General features: G+C 39.4%; 1 protein-coding gene across 1 annotated transcript; it reads right to left on the bottom strand.

Moving 5' to 3' along the window:
- Window positions 1-1996: 1996 nt before the first annotated feature.
- LOC111261341 (E3 SUMO-protein ligase PIAS2) lies at window positions 1997-19153 on the bottom strand. The gene is made up of 14 exons (XM_022834765.2): window positions 18797-19153; window positions 15272-15310; window positions 12668-12814; window positions 11198-11588; window positions 10667-10796; window positions 9819-9975; window positions 9507-9635; window positions 9127-9288; window positions 8526-8624; window positions 7789-8043; window positions 7303-7497; window positions 6577-7045; window positions 4941-5045; window positions 1997-4738 (listed from the first exon to the last, which is right to left on the bottom strand). Exons 1-14 carry the CDS (start codon window positions 18827-18829, stop codon window positions 4611-4613), a joined length of 2439 nt encoding a protein of 812 aa, XP_022690500.1. The 5' UTR covers window positions 18830-19153; the 3' UTR covers window positions 1997-4610.
- Window positions 19154-19212: the final 59 nt, after the last annotated feature.

The following is a 19212-nucleotide window of genomic DNA, read 5'->3' as shown; positions in this document are numbered from 1 at the left end:
ATATCGCAACATGATGATTTGCTTGTTTGTTGTGTTCCCTTTCAATCCACCACTTCAAATCGCATATATGACTAACTACTAATCATCTTCAGCTGTTTTGTTTTTGTATGGCGCTATTTGCCTCGGGGTCAATAGACAGAAACACGAGGTTGGACGTAAGATAACGGACTGTCTCATCCTCATTATCGTCTGATGACTTGTTGCTGCTCCGCCTAATCGACGACGTCATCTCTCACCACCACCACAGTACGGCGTTAGCGTCTTCACTACACACTATAAAGTACAAAACGCTAAAACAGTAACACCGCCGAATGCGCTTTCGTCAATACTCTACGCGGCGCATAGTTCCCTCGCTTAAAAATCTCGCATTCCTTGTTATTGTTGATATCGATGTTTGTCAAGTAATGATTATTTAGTTAAAATTAATTATTACTTGTTGAAATAGGTAAGGCTGTTGTTATCTTAAGCCGATTTTTTAAGAACGTATTTTATACTGTAATCCTTATTTCTTGATGTGCAGGTAAGCCCTGTCGCCGGCCCGGCCTAAACACTCGTACCATTAACAGAAAGTTGTGTATCAATCAAAGCACTCACTGGAGTAGTCACGTTTTAAGCACCGACCGCCGTACCATCTTATAACCACCCTTCTTTCTATCTGACAGAGCGAAAGGCATTTAAGCATTAAAAGTTTAGGCCTTTAAGATTTGTGCCAACACCAGTTGTGAAATTGGTAAAAGCAAAATTTATTTGAACCTGCTAGACCGATTAAGTTCGCTAGTGAAGAAACAAAGGCATCATCAGCAGCCACATCGTCCTATAGTAACCGGGTGGCTTCGAACGTCATGATGCTATAAATCTAAAACATATGGCTAATTTTCGATCTTAAAATCCCCGAATTCCCAAAAAAGGCGCGGTTCGTTTCTTTCATTTCTACAAACTGTTGTACGAAATTACTTGTTGCAAAATAGTCCTCCGCTTGTTATTTGTATGCTTTCATCCATTCATTATTAACCCATGCATAGCCATTACACTGTCGCTCAGTTAGTCACTCCACCAACGCAAAGGAAACAATTTTCTTAATGTTTTTATGATTATCCGTCGTGTTAATATCTTAGTCAAATCGATTGAGTCATATATTACTATCATCGACTATACTTTCTACCATCGCCATCTGGATTCGTATTGATATAATAGTAACATTTTTTCAGTTTGGCTATAAAGTGACGGCTGTTTAGCGGGCTCATCTACGTTGTTGTTGTCGTCGTCGCCGTCACCGAGCTACCATTATCGTCAGCAGCACTGTTTTTATTCATATCTAAGTAATAAGACTACTGCGCATATCTATATACCATGGGCCGCATTCGAACGCCAATGAATGACGACCGACGGTAAAGGTTCGATCGGCAAACGACGACCTTCGCTGTAAAGGCGATCATTTCTGCTTTTCTCGTCTCGACTCAAATAGTCAACAGCAGCTGAGGTCCTATTCTTCGCTTTCTGGCCATAGCGCCCCCACTCGGATAAATTCATTTACCATTCTTTTGTTACATCTATTTTTTTCTACAAAGTAACATCACAAAATACAAAACAGGACTGAGTAAACTGGTCGAGTGTTGTATCGTGCATGCTGTCGCGCATATCGCACGCGATGTACAGCAATAACAACAACAACAACAACAATCATTCTGCTTTTTTAGAAACAGCGATGACAAACAAATAATCAGCTGTGCCTTTTAATAGATAAAATTAACTGGTTAGCCATAAGCGCCAAAGGTAGACTGATTTGAAACAAATACTATTATATCTTCAGTTCTTAACATTATCGCGTGATGAATCGATATGCGAAATATGTACATACTTTATATTTGTTATTATATATAATAACAAATACGTGGCGATGTTTACTTACACACCTGCAAAATGGATTCGTTTAGTAGGTCAGCGCATATCGGCCAGATTTTGCCGGGACTTTTTTGGTCAATGATTACAATCCGTGATTAGTCATATTTCTTTTTCGCCATTTTACTTTCTGCATTTTGTGCATATATTCTAACAATAATCATCTAACGGTTCAAACAGTGACTACATAATTCGAATAATTGTTATTCTAACTGATTCATTCATAGGCGGTATTTATTGTCGTCGTCGTCGTCGCCTGTTGAAGTGTTTCTAAATTTTTCGCTTTTATGTACCTACTCCAACTAAATCCCCCTGCTGGCTACAACTGTTGTCGGCACAACAACAACAACAATTGTTCATTTTTGTGTCGCATACGTTCGAGACGTACGTTCAACAGGTTTCCGCATGCTAAAATTAATAGTAGGTATTGTCATTGCCCTTTTTTCCAACACTCCAGTTCTTCTGGGGCTATTTGTTCCTCCCCTTTTCCCCATTATTCTTGTTATTCATCTCTCTATAGATCTTACTTTCGTTCCTACCTCTTTTTCTGCAACCCATTTAATTTGCTGCCCTGTTTTGATATTACGATTGAAAATTTTTTTGGTGCATATTTCTCGTATATATACACAAACCTTATACATTAACACAAGCATACGAGCATACATTCTTACATGCACAGCATCTTTAATTGACTCGAACGCGTTGTTGTTGTTGTTGTTTTCGTCAGTCACCTTTGTTTCCTCATGTTTTACGTCGTTCTCGCTCGATCTTCCTTGCCACGGAACAATACTTATGTACAGATGAGCTATTATGCTCACAAAGAATAACGCCCATGGCTGGATGGCGCCAAACAACCCTCACGCCAACGTCAAATGCTTTTGATATATATACACACTTGACATTCACCCTTGGACGTCGTATTACTTATTGACATTTCTTTCGCGTTTCGGTGTGGAACATCAAGTTGTCTTTTTCGGCTTTTGTTTTTATCTATATATAGTTATATACAGGGGCAGCTCAATCACTTCTAGAGGGTCCATTACTGTGCATTATATACCAGCCAAAAGGGACAACGATCTGCCTTTCAACATTCAAAGCGGTGTACAATTATTTTTATGAACCCACAATCCTCAACAATTCTTATTAAGTTCTTTCTCTCACTTTCCCATTAATTTGCAATCCCTTCAATTGTGTCTGTATGTCGTCTCCTTATGATTTATTTTGCTAGCTAGCTTGCTTTTCTGTGATAATCATCACCACCTGCAGCAGCAGTAGAAATTAGAACGAATTTTCCCTTACAATTCGCACCATCGGCACTGTTAGCTCAGGCAGAGGCCAATTAGTTTATGAACATTAAAATAATTTAAAGAAGCGGCTGTATTTTCTTTTGTTCTTCTGATTGTAGAATCTGTCTTCTGCTTTCTCCGCTCATGCAGAAGTTAGCTTGACTTCGTCATTTTGCAGCAACGCTTAATTGCTAAAGGAGCTGTTGTTACTGGTCTTCCATCAGCTACTGATGCGGTTAAAACGCATGGTCGCCGCTACACGGGCATATCGCAGTTACTTATTTCTTGTTGCCGCCATTGGTGTCGTCGTTGGTGACGACGACGAAGATTATTGGTTATTTCTACTTCTGTTACTCACGTGATGATTGTTGTTTTTGTATTTGTTGCTCAATCAGGTTATTAAACTCCATAGTGGCCGTACGTGATTGCTCGTAACGCTGCAAATACTGAAGCGTTGGTTGTTCCTGACCTGTGGTAGTTCCAGGTTACGATGCACTTTCAATTACGACACCTGGATGCTGCGCAGTAGAAGTGTTGCGTGACCGCGTGTGGTGGAAGTACAACTGAAGCTATTGCTCCAGATCTGTCAGTCTCTTATGCATCTCAGCTTTACTGTCTGCCCGTGACGATCGGAAACGGCGAGCTCCTATCAGGAGTTGACGAGCAGTCGTTTTGTGTTGTTGTTGATCTTTCGTGCTGCAGGTCCATCAAATGGTGCTGTTTTTGTTCGTGACGATGTCGGTATTGCTGCTGATGGCCAGCGGCAAGCAGCAGCTCTTGCCGGTGTTCGAGTTCTCTGAGTTGCTGTCTTAACAGATGCTGCTGTTGCTGCAGATGTACGTCGCTTCTCTGTTTGTACAGATCCTCCTGCTGTTGTTGATGCCCTCTTGATGGATGTCTATCATCACGCAACTGTTCTCGATGCCCATCAGGGCGCAGATGATCATCCTGATGTTGACTCTGTGACCCATGGTGGTCATGATAGGTTTGGTCGAGCAGATGTTGCTGGTGTGACTGTTGCTGGCCTGATTTAGCTGTTGCGGCTGCTGCTCGAAAAAAATATTCCTGCTGCTGCTGTTGGCAAGACCCTACAGTGTCCTGTTGTTGTTCATGATGGTGGGGTTGAAGGTGTAGGTGATGACACTTCAAGGAGTAATCATACTGTTCTTGCTGCCCAATTATCGAATGCTTTTTCCTAAAGGATTCGATAAAACTTTCGTTGTTGTTGTTGTTGTTGTTATTATAAGAATAACTGCTGCTATTGTGACTGAGCAGACTACTGCTACGGTAGGAAGACACACTGTTAACCAAGGTAGGTGTCATGGATGTTGTTCTGACTGTTGTCGCTATCGTTGCAACAGCTGCTGTTGTTGAAACAGAGGATGGCACCCCTGAATGGTCGTGTACGTGTCGCGCCGGCACCTGTCAGTCGAGGTTGATAACGTCACGGGGACCTGAGCCTGTTCCCTGAGCTGCTGTTGGTTGAACGCTTGGTTGAGATCGCTGTTGAAGTTGTTGTCGTTCATCAGCCAACAGCTGATAAATGTTGTAACCTGTGAATTAACCGAAGTTAGGCTACCAGGAAAAATGTCTTCGTACATTTAGACAAAGTTGATCGCTAATTCATTGTTAATACATTTTTCTAAAGGAACTTCAGGTCAACCAGTGACCTATAAATACTTCTACTAATACTATATAATAAGACTGTAAAATCAGGGTGTTTAACGAAAACCGTGCATCGTATGGAATACTTACTTCCATAGGGTCCGTAGAGATTCTGACTGACAGACGTCCCACCAGTTGCTGCCACAGCGTTAAAGTAGTCTGTAGAGGAGTACGAGTTGTAATAGCCTGCTGCACCTGAAAAACAATGCGTATTTCTTCAGTGCTTACTTCCGATTTGTAACGCTGTGGCTTCAAGCAATCCGTCGTCATAAATCTCTGCGACATTTTATTTATATCGACATTAAGGTATGCAACTTTACATAAATGACTCGATTATACTAATTTCGACTTTCAGTCAACAGCTCGAAATTTTTTATGGTGGATACATTACCGACATGTATTAGTCTATACAAACGAAACCGACAGACTTTACAAATACTCTTTTTCTTTTACTTATTTATACTATGCGTCGTTAACAAAAAACCTATAAAAAAAAAAAAAAAACTATGTGGCTGGCTAATATTATAGTCTGCTAGAAATTTCCGAGTGAAAACCGATTGGATTTACTCTAGGAGAAGTTAGTTCAAGAGAAAAAGTACTGAAGGCTAGCGACCCGAAGGCCAAGAAAGCATTGCCGCAATCGAGGAGAGTTTTTCGTTAAATCAGAGCTTAACTCAAAGGCCTCTGTCGACCAAACTGGCAATTGACAAGTTACGTGTACGTACAGGATTATAAATTATAAAAAAAATATAAGTAAATGCTAAAAATGCGGGAACTGAATAAAAAACTTCAAATCGATTGGGTATCCGTGTGGCGTATTCCATTTGTAATTTGTAGAAACTTAATAATAAAAATAACACCTGGAGCATATGATAGCCACAAAAAACCGTGGTTCTACCACCAGTCGAAAAAGAATCAGGCGAGAGAATGGCCTCGTCCTAGAAGGAAATAAGGTTTGGTGATGTCAAGTAGGTTCGGACAAATGTGATAACAGTACTGGCAATAAATATTAGATACATCTACTATTATGAGACACCTGCCGAAGATGAAACAATGAATGCAGCACGCTATCCTGAGGTCCTCAATGGACCCATCGGCCGTTGGCACAGCACCGTAAAGCATGCAATCTGGTTACTGAATAACAATGCCAGATCTCATTACCACACCTTAGTTACTTTTTGGATTGAGCAAAAAATATCTGACGTCGGCTTCAGTGCGCTTGCTTTCCTGATCTAAATCCGTGTGAATATGGGCTTTTTTGTTTGAAACTACTACAACTAGTAGGCAAGCATATCATACTATTGATTTACTTCAAAAAGCTGTAAGTAGAAGCCGTAAATCGGAAGGCCAATGGTAGGCATTTCGCTATTTAGAAACTACTGGAGCGCTAAAGTAAGCATGTGAAAAATAAAGAGTACCTTTAATACATTAAAAATCATTATTCTAGATCAACTGGTTTCCAATTTCAAAATTTAGCGGGCTCGTTTTCAATGGACTCATGACACGTCGATTGGCGGAGGGAAAATATAATTCCTATAGTGGAAAATCTATAAGGAAATGAAAAGAAGGAGCAGTAGTAACGAGGCGTTTTTAAAGAAGCATCACATGTGATCTGTCTTAGACAAAATAGAATCAACTTTTTCATTGCTTTTGCATTCATGGATTGATCACGGTAAGGGAGTGAGTGAGTGTGTGGGAGTGCGTAGGATAATTGACTTCTTCCTACCGCTGGCTGTCCCGGAGGCCGCTCCTGCTGCTGCCGCTGGATAATTTGATAGAAAACTTGACGCCGTCGTGGCTGCTGTACGCGATGACGGAAGTGAAACTGCCCCACTATTTGAACGCACCGCTGTTGTCTGCCCGCTGCCAGATGATGATACCGAGACGACGCCCTGGCCACAGGATGATACCGACGATCCATAGACAACGTTACTGGACGCCCGTTGGGTAGCGGCGCCCACGGCCGACGTTGAGGCCGAAGTAACTACTCCATGCGATGGCAGTACACGCTGCGAGCTCAGCGAATGTACAGCGCCGCTGGTAGCTATTGTCTGCTGATGTTGCTGCTGGATGTGCGCATTCGAATTTTGATGAATTCGATTGGAAGAGACAAGCGCTCCTTGCACAGCCCGTGCCGGAGCCGGAGCTAAAGCGTTATCTTCTTCATCGGTCGATTCAGTGAGATCGATCATAACCTGAAAACGACAGCGAAAAAAAAAAGCGAAGCAATCGAATAACAGGATCACACAGCATGACGACTGTGCACCGTATGACGGACATGGAATCGCCTTAAGCGGTATTTTTCATTTAGATGATTGGCTGATATAAAGAAGATATTATACTGACATCAGTCAGCTAGCTCAATCGAACATCAGACAAGTGCAGAAGAGCGGTACATATTCGGCGGAACCCAACTAGTCTTATGGCAAAGATCTAGGATTAGCAAACAGACCTCCTGTTTGTCCTTTTCAGATTGCTCCTTTTTACGTTTCCGTTCTCGTTCTTCATCGGAATCTTCCGATTCACTTCCACCGTGTCGAGCTCTTTTACGTCCACCATCTTTTTCTTTATCTTCAACTACTGGTGTCCACGAACCATCCTCGTTAAGTTGTACTTCGCGACATTCAAGAGGGGCTAATCGACAGACCTGTTATGATCGTCAAAGCACACGAAAAATAAGAGGCGATTAGTTGAAATATTGCTATTATTTACGTAAGGCTATTTAGTGTCTACTGGACAGCTGGTAACTGCCAGTATCAATAGGTGCAATTTTGCTCTCTATGTATTAGCCTTTAATTAAATCTGTATTAATAAGATATTTCGTGTATTGGTTTATTCATTTTTAAAATTATTAGCTGGACCTGCGCAGGCGTTTACTTCGGTAGGAAAAGGAGTGGAAGGAGTTTTGTTTTTAGACTTGTCACTATCGGTCACTCGCCTCTTCCATGTAGGCGTCAATATAAAGATCGTCGTAGGAAATGCTCTTATCGCAAACGGCGCATATCCATGTGGGCTTCTTCTCATTCATCATTAGATAGAGGTGAGCGTCGAAACAGTTGAGGTGAGAGCATCCTCTCGCCCGGCACGGAACTTGGACTCGGCATTGTCCCAAAGGACAAACCAAAGACAGTCGAAGTGATGTCATGCAGAGATCGTCATCATTATCGGGACGTAACTTCGCTCGAATCATCGACTGAAAGAAATAAGGCATAAGGTATAATAATAAAAAATAAGAATAAGCAATTTGCGTTCATAAAACAGGTAAAATTACATATACTTCTCAAAGCAAGATCAATAGATCAGCTTCACACCATTTTAAACCCGAACGGAGCTACGAATCAAACACAATCGTTTGGAACTTACAGATAAAATAGGGATGAATAGCGTCCAGCTTTACATAGATGTTCTAAAGGAATACATGGGTTCGCACAAATTATACTTGATAATTTTAACGCAAAAAAAATTAAGTTACGCTCCGTATAAGTACACTTAAAGGACTACTACTTAGTTGATAAATGTCCCTCGATTCCAGATATGAGCTGACAAATTGGTCGGGGAACAAAGCAAATAGTTCAGAAGCAACATTAATCATTAACTGATATCATGGTTTAAGCCACCTGTAGAAATACATATCTATATAGGCTTGCTTTTCTGTGTTAACATAAATAAAGTCACCTTAGTAGCCTCTACAGAAGCGCGTCCTTTCTTTTTAAGCCGCTCTAGCAATGCATTGGCATTATGTCGCTGAACTAGGTAGACCGCGCACACGAACGCCTTCAGGAACCGATAGTTAAGTTGAAACACACACGTGATATACAATATATATTAGAGAGAGAGCGATAGAACACCGTAATTAGTTGTTGTGCATACTTTCGCATTACGCACAATATTTTCGAATAAATAGCGTAGATGCAATAGACAACAAGCTGTAAAATGACGACGGCTTGCCGTTGGCTACAAACATTGATGAGACAAACATTTCGTTGTACTGAATTCGCTCATGATCTGCACCTAAAGCTTTCTTAACCGTTGGATCTGTAATTATTCGTAAGCTTCAAGCACAACGTCTTGTGAGCACCACCTACTTTCACTTATTCCAAAACGTATTAATTTTAATAAACGACAGATTAATTTACATTCATTTAGTGTATGTGATAGATAATGGTTAACGTATGTCAAGAAACCTTACTATCTAACTGTATTGTAATTGATATTCGTAGAGTATCACTCATCAAGATCGTTCAGTGCCTAGAGTCACGGTATATTCTCGCGATACCTTTCCATATTCGTGTGTCCAAGAGATGTGTAATTTATTAGGAAGGCCTGTATTCGTATGGCATACAGTCGTGATATTGAGCGGACGAGGCGGCCGTTTTGGCTCTACGCCTGGTTTATTCGTCGGAATCGCATTCGGAAGTGATAACAAACGCCCGTTTACCTGTTACAACGAAAAATCATTTACTGGCATCGGTTCAATCTTCTTTGCCTTGTAGTAACGGCACGACTCTTTAAGACTGTCGTCGTCTTTTACGAACAAGACGTCACGGGTCTGAACATACCCCCAGTATAGCGTTCGCTTCTCAAATTTTGTACACACCATTAAGTAAGAATTTTTATTTCTACAGTTTTAAGGTTAATTACGTATTAAAGTTATACCTTCACAACGAGTCCCGGTGGGAAGGCGTCATCTTGCGGCACAGTTGAATCAAGAGCACACAATCGTAGCTGAAGCTGTACAGCCGGCTCACCTGGCTTGTAGTCTTTTGACATCAATAGAGAATGAACCTGTAACCAAGTAAGCAATATGACTGCTACTGTAATCTTTTGTACTATGAGCGCCAATAAATTATCCGAGCAGAGGGCTCTGTAGCAAGCGATTTATTGTAATATATATATATATATATATATCGTAGAAGATGGTAAATGATCAATAATACGTAGAGAACTTGACACGATATGGAACCATACTTGAGCCGGCGTCATATGAAACGCGAATTCGGCCTCCTTTTGCCGAGGTGCGTTTTGCTGTTGCCCTGCTGGCGTAGGCGCTTGCGGAATATTTTGCTGAAGTGAAGACGGCTTCAAAATCTCTGCTAGCTGTTCGTAGAAAGGAAGAACCTTTAGCCTGTAATCGTGCAGTCACGAAAGCAACACGTTAGCAGTGCATTAGTAGTAACTTCAATTCTGCTTAACGATGAAATACTGGGCAAACAAAAATCGTTCATTTGCATTCATCGTCATTTCGTACTGCAATAGTGCGGAACAGGACTGCTAATAAGAACGTAGGAAAGAAAGATTATAATTAAGAAAGGTTATTTGAAGGACTTTGCCTTGAACTGTGGAATTTCCTACAATTCATCCTTCCGGAGCTCGATGTTTCCCGTCAGTTTCTACACACTTACCATTAAACCTAAACATATGCGCTATGCCACTCAAGCTATGTTCACTGACAAAGGAGAGAAAATGTTATGCGTAGAAGGAAATTCGGGAGTCTCTAGTTTTCTGAGACTGCATCTTTTCATCCTGTTGAGCTAGGGTGAGCGATTTAGCAACGCCTTACAACCTAGAAGCTCAAAAAAATTAACGTCCTGGCCAATCGACTCTACTGCCGATCTTCTATAGTGTAGCAGTTGTTCACATCAACTGCGGATGGTACAAAGTAAATATAGGTATAGATACATACAAATGAGTGCAAAATGTGTCTACAGTAGGCACTGGAATCATTTACGGTAGTAATTTTTACATACGCGATAGTGCATAGCAAGCTGCACATAAACAGTCTCCACTTAATAAGCTGACTAGACTGAGTAGCTTACTTGACATCTGGATGAATCGGATATTGGTTGAGCGGTTGTGCACTCTGAACGTTTGCCGAAGGTCCTAGTGTTGAGGCTACTTGCTGAGCCATCTGAAAATTGTACAAGCCCGCGGCGCTTAACGCAGCCGCTAGGTGCGCCAAGCAAGGTAATAAGTCAACATCACATTGTTAGAATTTACTTCATTTCCGACCATCACTCCTACACTTATTGTATGCTTACAAATATCACGCCACGTAAAATTTGTCAATAAATTCGCAGCTACTAAAGCTGCAAAGGTGCCTCAAGTAGATATAAATTATCTGCCGTTTACTCGCCTACCCAAAACGATTACTTCGAATTCGATAATTCTCAAAACAACGCCGCAAAGCATTTCTAAACTTTACCTATGCTTGCAGCCAATTCTCGACACAATCATCTTAGCCTACTTTAGATGATGAAGATCAGTTATTATAATGAATTCATCCACATACAGATTCATATTTTCTCTACTCAAAAGTAAGCAGTTTACCGTTCAGATCCTTTGCTTACCCTGTCTTTGGAGATAGTTATTTACTGTGTTATGTGACGGCGGATCATCTCGCTTCATCGGTGGAACTGCACAAATTCGAGATTGCGGAATGGTTGACAGCGAGCCTCCCCCCCCACCACCTCCCCCTGCTCCTCCCCCTGCTACACTTCCGCCACCGCCGCTTAAATCGCCGATACTTCCGGTTACATTTCCAACACCGCCTACACCTCCAACCGTCGAACGTCCAACGCTTCCAAGACCACCAAGGCCGCTTAGCGTTGCCGCGCTCGTGGACTGCTGAGCGGCAGCTGCGGCGGCAGCTGCAGCGGCAGCGGCGGCCGCTGCTTGACTTGCCTGAGACGCGACTTCCATATCAGAACCATATCGACCCTGACTTCGCCGGTGAAGATCCTACGATAACCGAAGACGAGGCAAACGAATGCAGACAAATAGGGGTCATAGAAATCTACAATAAGCAATACGTATATCTCATATATTTTTCAATCCAGAAGATTAAGCCTGTTAATATGTGCACACGTAAATATATAAAAGGGGCAGAGGAGCAAAAGCCCAAATTAACTCTTTGTTCACAGGTAAGGGCCAACTGCATAGCCATTTTTTTTTTAATTTAAGAGACCTGCTTTTGCTCAAAAAGATATTTAACGATGTTATTTTTACATTTTTACTATCTTAGTAAATAATGAAAATCTGACAATTGTCCGCAAATGTCTAACTATCTTGGCAAAAATTGTAAGAAGATGCATGCCCAGTTTGTTTTCTTTAAAACCAAAAAGTTCTTCCACTTTAATTAATTTCATAATTCTGCCACCCTTATGGTGCCTTGTGTATGATGAACATTTCATTTTTAGTGCCATAGTTTTTTTACACAAAATAAAGTCGATAGCATAAGCAGCGCTATTAGACGATACGATGCGTTCATTCTTGCAAAAAGTATAGGTTTGTAAAACGTATGATGCGCCGTATGTCCAAAGCAGCTATCACAGAGGAATTGCTGAAGTTACACGAAACTTGAGAGCTAAAAACAATGCAATCAAGTAGAATATATGCGAACATGATTTAACAAAATCAAACAGTTCGCTATTACAACAAGATTTATAGTGAAAGCTTTCCCTGAGATCTTACGACCACTATGGTGTACGCTGTCAACCAACATCGCCTTAGGAGCCCCACCAGCAATAGACATCTAAGGTTGAGAAATAAGAAATCCGGAAGATGGGCTTGAGTTACATCTTTGCTGCCATCAAGTGAAGTGTAGAATGCGATTATTAAGTGGAATCAGCAAGTACAAGAACCAGCTAAAAATCTCAGATCAGAGATACCCCACACTAGATATGGCCAAATAGGTATCCAGAGCGATGAAGTTACATCAGCTAAAAAGCAGCTGGTCGACAAAATATGAATTTGTACACTTTTATTTAAAATACTTTTGACTAACTAAATGTAAACATTGCTCACCCTGTGTACTATACCTTAATCTTTAAGATGATTGGGGTGGATCGAACTCGAACGAGTTCTAGGGCCCGCTGTTGGAGTTCCTGCTTCTTCCCACTTTTATTACGGCCTGCAAAGCCTAGCAATACTTGGAGTTCTGATACCCGGAAGTTTAGGATCATATTCTGTAATAATAAAACACCCATAACCATACGTGTGAGTTAATAATGCTGACATTATTCTCCTCGTGGTCACTCCTGCGTAGATAATAGTTTATAGTTAACAGCAGCGTTATGCAAGATCAATAAACGTGTACGCATATTGGTCTTTCATGACGTTGCCTTAATTTTCAAACTAAGCCATGAAGTTTTCTATGGATCTTTATTTTGTATCGTACTACTATAACGTACGCACCTGTAGTCCCATTGGCCTATAGCTGTGAAAACAATAAGCGTGAGAAAAGAACTCTAACACTGGGTGACCTGTAGAAGCAACATAATTGAAATTATCTGCTAATAAACACAACTCAAATCTGTAGTAATAGAATTGTATATCTGACACTTATTCCAACTGATTATGCCATCTAACCCTTTATAAAGTATAAGAACGATCTTATGCCATAGGTTTTAAAATTGCTTAGCGAATGTACCTCTATATTTGATATTAAAACATCAACTTTTAAGAGGCTTTCTCAAATAACAAGCTGTTTCATCTATAATCTAATTCCAACGCTAAAATACTAGTTAGTTTAATTAGTGTCACTATAAAACCTCCATAAAACAAAAACCTACAGGTGTGGTTTCATATGCTTGAAAGAGTAAAAATCTTAATATAAGAAGTAGTAAGCGCATAATGTGGCCGAAAGACTATTTCTATCGCACTAGAGCATATCAGAGGATCAAAATATACCAACTGTGAAGGAAATACCCCGTTAAAAAAAAATCGATTAAAAAAAAATCATTAAGGAGTTAGTTGTGAAATATCTTAGTTCTGATACTAAGAAAGTTTTCCAAAGGTTCGTCAGTTAACATTAAATAACACAAATGTTACACAAGAATACCTGTACTATCAACTAGTGAGTATATTATGCATTATCTAATAGAGATAAATTGTCCGTGTATATATTGGACTAAAACTTCTCTTTTCAAAACAAAAAGGCGCGTCATTGCTTCTCGAGAATCGTCACCTTGATCTCATACGAAGACGTTCGGTATATCTCATATGGCTTTAAATTTTTCCAGGTTTAAGGTCGTGACTAAATTGCGATCTCATTTACTCACCGGCTCAGTTTTTAAGAAGAAGCTATTAATAATCTATCACAACAAAGTATACTTCTATCAGCTAATAATCGGTCGGTTAACAAGATAAGGTTTGTCGTGATGTGCCTTATAGTCGCGTTAATGTGTCTAGTGTAGTCTCTAGTTCATATCACGAAATCTAGCATTGTGTCGATGGGCTGCCTGCGCGTTAAACAAATTGCTTTTGCTTTAATTCGCACTTGACATCCAATCCACACCAGGAAAGCGTATTGTATCACCCACAGCGGATACACTATGAACATAGGTGCCCGTAAAAAATATAAAAAAAAAACAATATAACCTGGAGAAGTTCTACTGAAATAGGTCCGCTGAAAGTCTGCACAGCCGTTCTAATCCACCTTGACCTTTATTATGTAGTAGTTGATGATCTATAATAATACTGGTAGCTTTTGGTAATTGTTCACGGCAGCTGGCAGAATAGGAGTGCGTTAGCCACGACAAAGTTCAGCAGTGGTGGAACAAGGCATGTCCCAGCATTTTGATACGAAGTCACAATGCTACTTTTGAAAAGAAACGAGGCAAAAACACTAGCAAATGAAATAATTGCTTCGAGACACCAAAAACCATTACAATGTAGTGCACACGACGTTCTTAAATCTGTATATTGAATAGTACATTGATTATTAGAAAGGCAGTCTACTCATTATAACGGTTCTTATTTAAACGTATTAAATACGTATTAAACTATCGAATGTTTGCCCTGCAGATATTTAGTGATTTCATTTAAGCAGGCTATAGTGCAATATTTCAAAATCGGAAGTAGCCAGCTTCGACTCCGTCGTTGGAAACAAATGCGAGCACTAGATATAATCTTAATTTTAACCTGTTCTTTCTGAACCCAGCTGAACCTTCTACCCCGAATACCTACGACTGCCTGTAAATTTCTGTTTTAGTTCAATCCGGCAGTCAGTGCATCCGCTAATGTCAGTGCAGTTCATCATGGCTTTAGTATAATTATTTGAGAAATGACCTCACATTTTTTAATCATTCATTTCACTATTCAATACATTTGATATCGCACAATTATTTCATCTATTGTATCTCGAAATGTATAGTTTTATAAGAAGCATTATACTAATTGCTGTATAGCTAGTATACGTTAGCTAGACTTAATACTAGATATCATGCTGCCGCTAAGGAGAAGTTCGACATCAGACGTAAGAAAGGTAGCTAAAGGAGTTAGACATTATTACAACAGCCAATCCTATGACATCCATAACGATGCCCTATAAATGGCGACTAAGTAGATAAAATGTAAACTGACACAGATTATCAAACGAAAACGCATCGAAATCAAGATTAGGGTCTTGCAAAAATCCGAACCTTGAGGATGGCATCATCTTGCGACGAGGAAGAAAAGCCCTGTAAACGAAGAGCCACAGCCGACAAACAACAAACATAATTAAATAAAAAAAATAAAATTATACCCCTAGAATAGAAATCACGAAGGAATTATTATATGTTAAGCACCGCTTCGCGGGCGAAAACATGGCCATGCTATTTTGTGTCAATTACTAGCCAATAACTTCAAAGGAATTACTTGGCCGATTTATAATATCCAATAAAACTTATAGCAATAACAGTCTCTTAGTGCACCAAATAACCAACATACAATGTATTAGGCTTTACACATTTTTTATATACATACTATACGAGCTTTTAAATAGGGGCAGACAACTAATTAAGTGGGTGAATTTACGCGACGCGAGTTAAGTGCCAGTGGCTAAAAAACGAAAATAATCTTGTTTAAATCTTGTTTACAGTTTTCCTACCCTATTTTTTATAGAATATTTTTAATAGTAATAAAAATCCGTAAGAAATTAAGCCCGTTTGGATTAATTTCCTAGTAACCGTTTATTTTTTGCCCCATATTTCACTTAATGCAAAAGTTGTTGTCCTGAATCTAGAATCTAAATAAATAAATTAGGTAAATAAAGTAACTTTGATACAACTGCGCGCAGTAAAATTTTTACGATAAACATATTTATACTTTATTAAGATAAGAGTCAGTATCTTTCCCTGCCTACACGCTATGCGATAATAGTGCGAAGGAATCAAGTAGTATCGCAGCTATTATTTCTGTGATGATCTGGTTGTCATAGCGTGTGCTTAACTTCGACACACAGCTTTAACACTTATACGAACATATGGTCGAATCATATAAGAAAATAACTAATTTGTTGAATTTCACTTTGACCTATCAGCCCTACAATCATTAAGTACCAATTAACTACGGTTCTTATAGAGCTAAGCTAAAGTAGTCATTTCATGGCAAAACTCCATCAAGTAAGGAAGTTGTTAAACAAAATAATATAAATTTTTATATTACTTTGTTTAATAAAGTACAATAAAAAAAATTGTAAAAAACTTTACATTAGTCTGTACCAAATGTTTGTTTTTGTAATACTACCCATTATAAAAGTAAACCTTAGTCTATATGTGATATTTGGAACTAGTTTACCTAAAACCCTCTAAAATATCTTGTTTTTACCACCTTTACCAAACTCCTCGCCGTTTAGCAGATCGGCAGTGCCTTTATCATGTGTTAATACATATATCATGAATATAGCAATAGTTACCTATAGCCATAGATAAGCTGGTTACCAATTGTAGTTCTAAATAACCAATAAAACAATATTCACAGGCTTCTCCGTGGGAGAATAAAAAAAAAGCTCCCAATTAAATCTTGTGGAACATTCCGTTGTTTTTAATGTCTATCTGTGTTTTTTTCTGCATTCAGTAACCCAAAATAAATGAGCTTATGTCATAGTCCCTGCGATACTGTATTACCTAGAGAATTTTTTAAAAAACAATCGTCAGTGCAAGTAAGACTGCTAGCTACAATTAATAAACTCTCGGTGTTTCAATTATGTCTTGCTTTCAACAACGTTTATAGTCAGAAACAATTCTGCTTCTTTAATAGAAAAAAAAAATTACTATAGAATGATGTGCCGTAGTTACCTGTAACAAAACTGCGATAAGTTGCAAGGGCTTAATGTGTGTAAGCTTGATTGTATCTTCCCAAACCTGCTTATTGATAAATTTTTCATCTACTAAATTAAATAGTAGCTTTAAACTAGAATTCACGCGAATACGCCTTTTTGATCTACTACCCTTTAATGTCACAGATAACCATAACGAATTGTGCAAGTCGGTCAGTCTCATAATTACGTATGTTTACGGAGCGTTTTAGGAGAGCTTTTATTGTCAAGCCCAAAAACCGTCTACGAACTTTGTCAGCTGTCACGATTCGCGAGTGAAACGGCATTCATTGGACAATGTATTAAAAGAAAATCTGGTCTCGATTTTAATTTTCGTCGTCGAGGAACTATAAATAAATGTTCCGGGATGAACCGTAAAAATATTTTTCCATAACTTCCCTCAAAAGAAAATGTCCTACTAAAAACTCTAGTACGGCTTTTGGATTCAAACAGGTTTTTAGCTCACCCAGTGTCTGTCAAACAAATCATACATTTTCATATAAAGTGTATTTTAGCAGCTATCTTCTTAAACCGCTCAACCGACAAATGATTTAATATAGCACGCGTACCGCTAACAGCAATATCGACCTAACAATGTCTGTCATTTTACATGTTTTACGAATAAGCACATTGGCAGCTATTGGGATATCGTAAATAAGATGAAAACCAGCAATCTTGTCAAAAGCCATTTTTACTAAGTTCGTCGCATAGGCATTTCTAAGAATTCTACTACATTAAATGACTATCTGTAAATAAATGATATGGTAGACGTGTATTTACAAAAACTATCGATCTACGAGAAGAAGCTCTGCAATGAACGATCGTACGGTTATGATTATGATTTCAGTAGTTAAGGCGATTAACAACAGTAAGGCCAGTAACTGCCATGCTACAAGGTTAAGCTTATTACTAATTGTCTCAGTCAGCCAGAATGACAACAAGATAAATTTTATAGAAAAGCTGATCTATTGATCAGCATAATATACATCTCTAAAACAGATAATCAATGACAACTGGGATATGCATTTCCAGAGACCAGTTTTAACCAAATCCCCTTCAAAAGTAAAATTGGCTCGATGTTTTTCTTTGTTGTTGAAATGGCGCGGAGTGACAAATGTATATACCCCACGGTACATTCAACACTCAGTATTAGAGAACTGGATGGACTAGAACTCGTACAAACAGAGTAATATAAAAATTAATTTCACAAGCCACTGACATTTATCTAATTCTATTCTAAACATAGGAAGAACACAAGGACATTACGTTTACTCAAGCTTCAAGATGTATGTGATGGCGCATGAGGCGGATACTGATAGTTTTTTGTCTGTGTTTTTTTTTCGAGTCACCTTTTCTAAGCCTTTTCATTGTTAGGCCTAAATACGTGTATTAAGCCTTGACTTTGAGAGAGCATGCAGCAGAAAATTAAAAGAAAGCGACAGGTAATTATCGTAATCGATATTTGTCTATTTCCTCTATTCTCGACCATCCGCCTTAGGATAACGACACCAAATTCACATATTTATTTTCCAGTTAGAAAAAAGAAAAAGCGTTCGTGAAAAATAGCCTTTTTATCAAAAAAGCAGCATAAATCACAGTATACCGGAATAGCAACAGTGCCGTTAAAAATGCGACTGGAATATTTTTTAAAAATGCAGCCTTCATGCGTTATTCAGCTTAGCTTTCTATTTGTCACCGATAGACGTACGACCAATACAACGAATAGTAAGAGCTATCGTATTGACGGCAGAAGCCCTCTGTGAAGCTTCACACTTGTTCCGAATAAGACCTGGCCAGCTCATGAGAGAGGTGTGCAAAATTTCAGCTGTCTACTTCCCTAAGCCTAACTCAGAGCAACCGTCCTTACCCGGAGTTCCGTTCCCTCCATCATGCCTGACATTATTAGCCACTGTGTCGCACCGCTTGTCCGATGCTCAAAGGTGTCCCGGCACCCGAGCACGTCGAACGCACTTCACTGGAGACACTGATCCACCTCAAATCGCACAAGAATTTTCACCGCACGGGCGATAAGAGAAGAATCGAAGAACACAAATTTCATCATTAATGATCTGTGCTTCATACACGCCACGGTTGCCATGGTGACAGGGGTGCGGGCGATCGAAGTAAATCACTTTTTGAGATGGGCTGTTGCTTTCAGTTTTTACGAGAAATTCGTAAAATTACATGCCTGATATTTGTACAGGCGAGATGCATCCAGGAAAAATACAAGACAATTAGAAATATGGCTAGAAACATGAAAACTGAGGAAAAGTACCGGCGCCA

Source organism: Varroa jacobsoni, unplaced genomic scaffold (genome assembly GCF_002532875.2).
Source record: "Varroa jacobsoni isolate VJ856 unplaced genomic scaffold, vjacob_1.0 scaffold_547, whole genome shotgun sequence".
Taxonomy (NCBI): Eukaryota; Metazoa; Arthropoda; class Arachnida; order Mesostigmata; family Varroidae; genus Varroa; species Varroa jacobsoni.
Note: the sequence above shows the minus strand (reverse complement) of the source record. Positions and strands in the feature narration are given on the sequence as shown.

Bases quoted from the DNA above. Each gene is read 5' to 3' on its own strand.
- LOC111261341 (XM_022834765.2), bottom strand. From the start codon at position 18,829: ATGTCAGGCATGATGGAGGGAACGGAACTCCGG. The intron at 10,797-11,197 runs GTAAGCAAAGGA...TGGCGCACCTAG, and splicing joins TAACTATCTCCAAAGACAGG to CGGCTGCGTTAAGCGCCGCG. The intron at 7,046-7,302 runs GTCTGTTTGCTA...TGTCGTTTTCAG, and splicing joins CTGAAAAGGACAAACAGGAG to GTTATGATCGATCTCACTGA.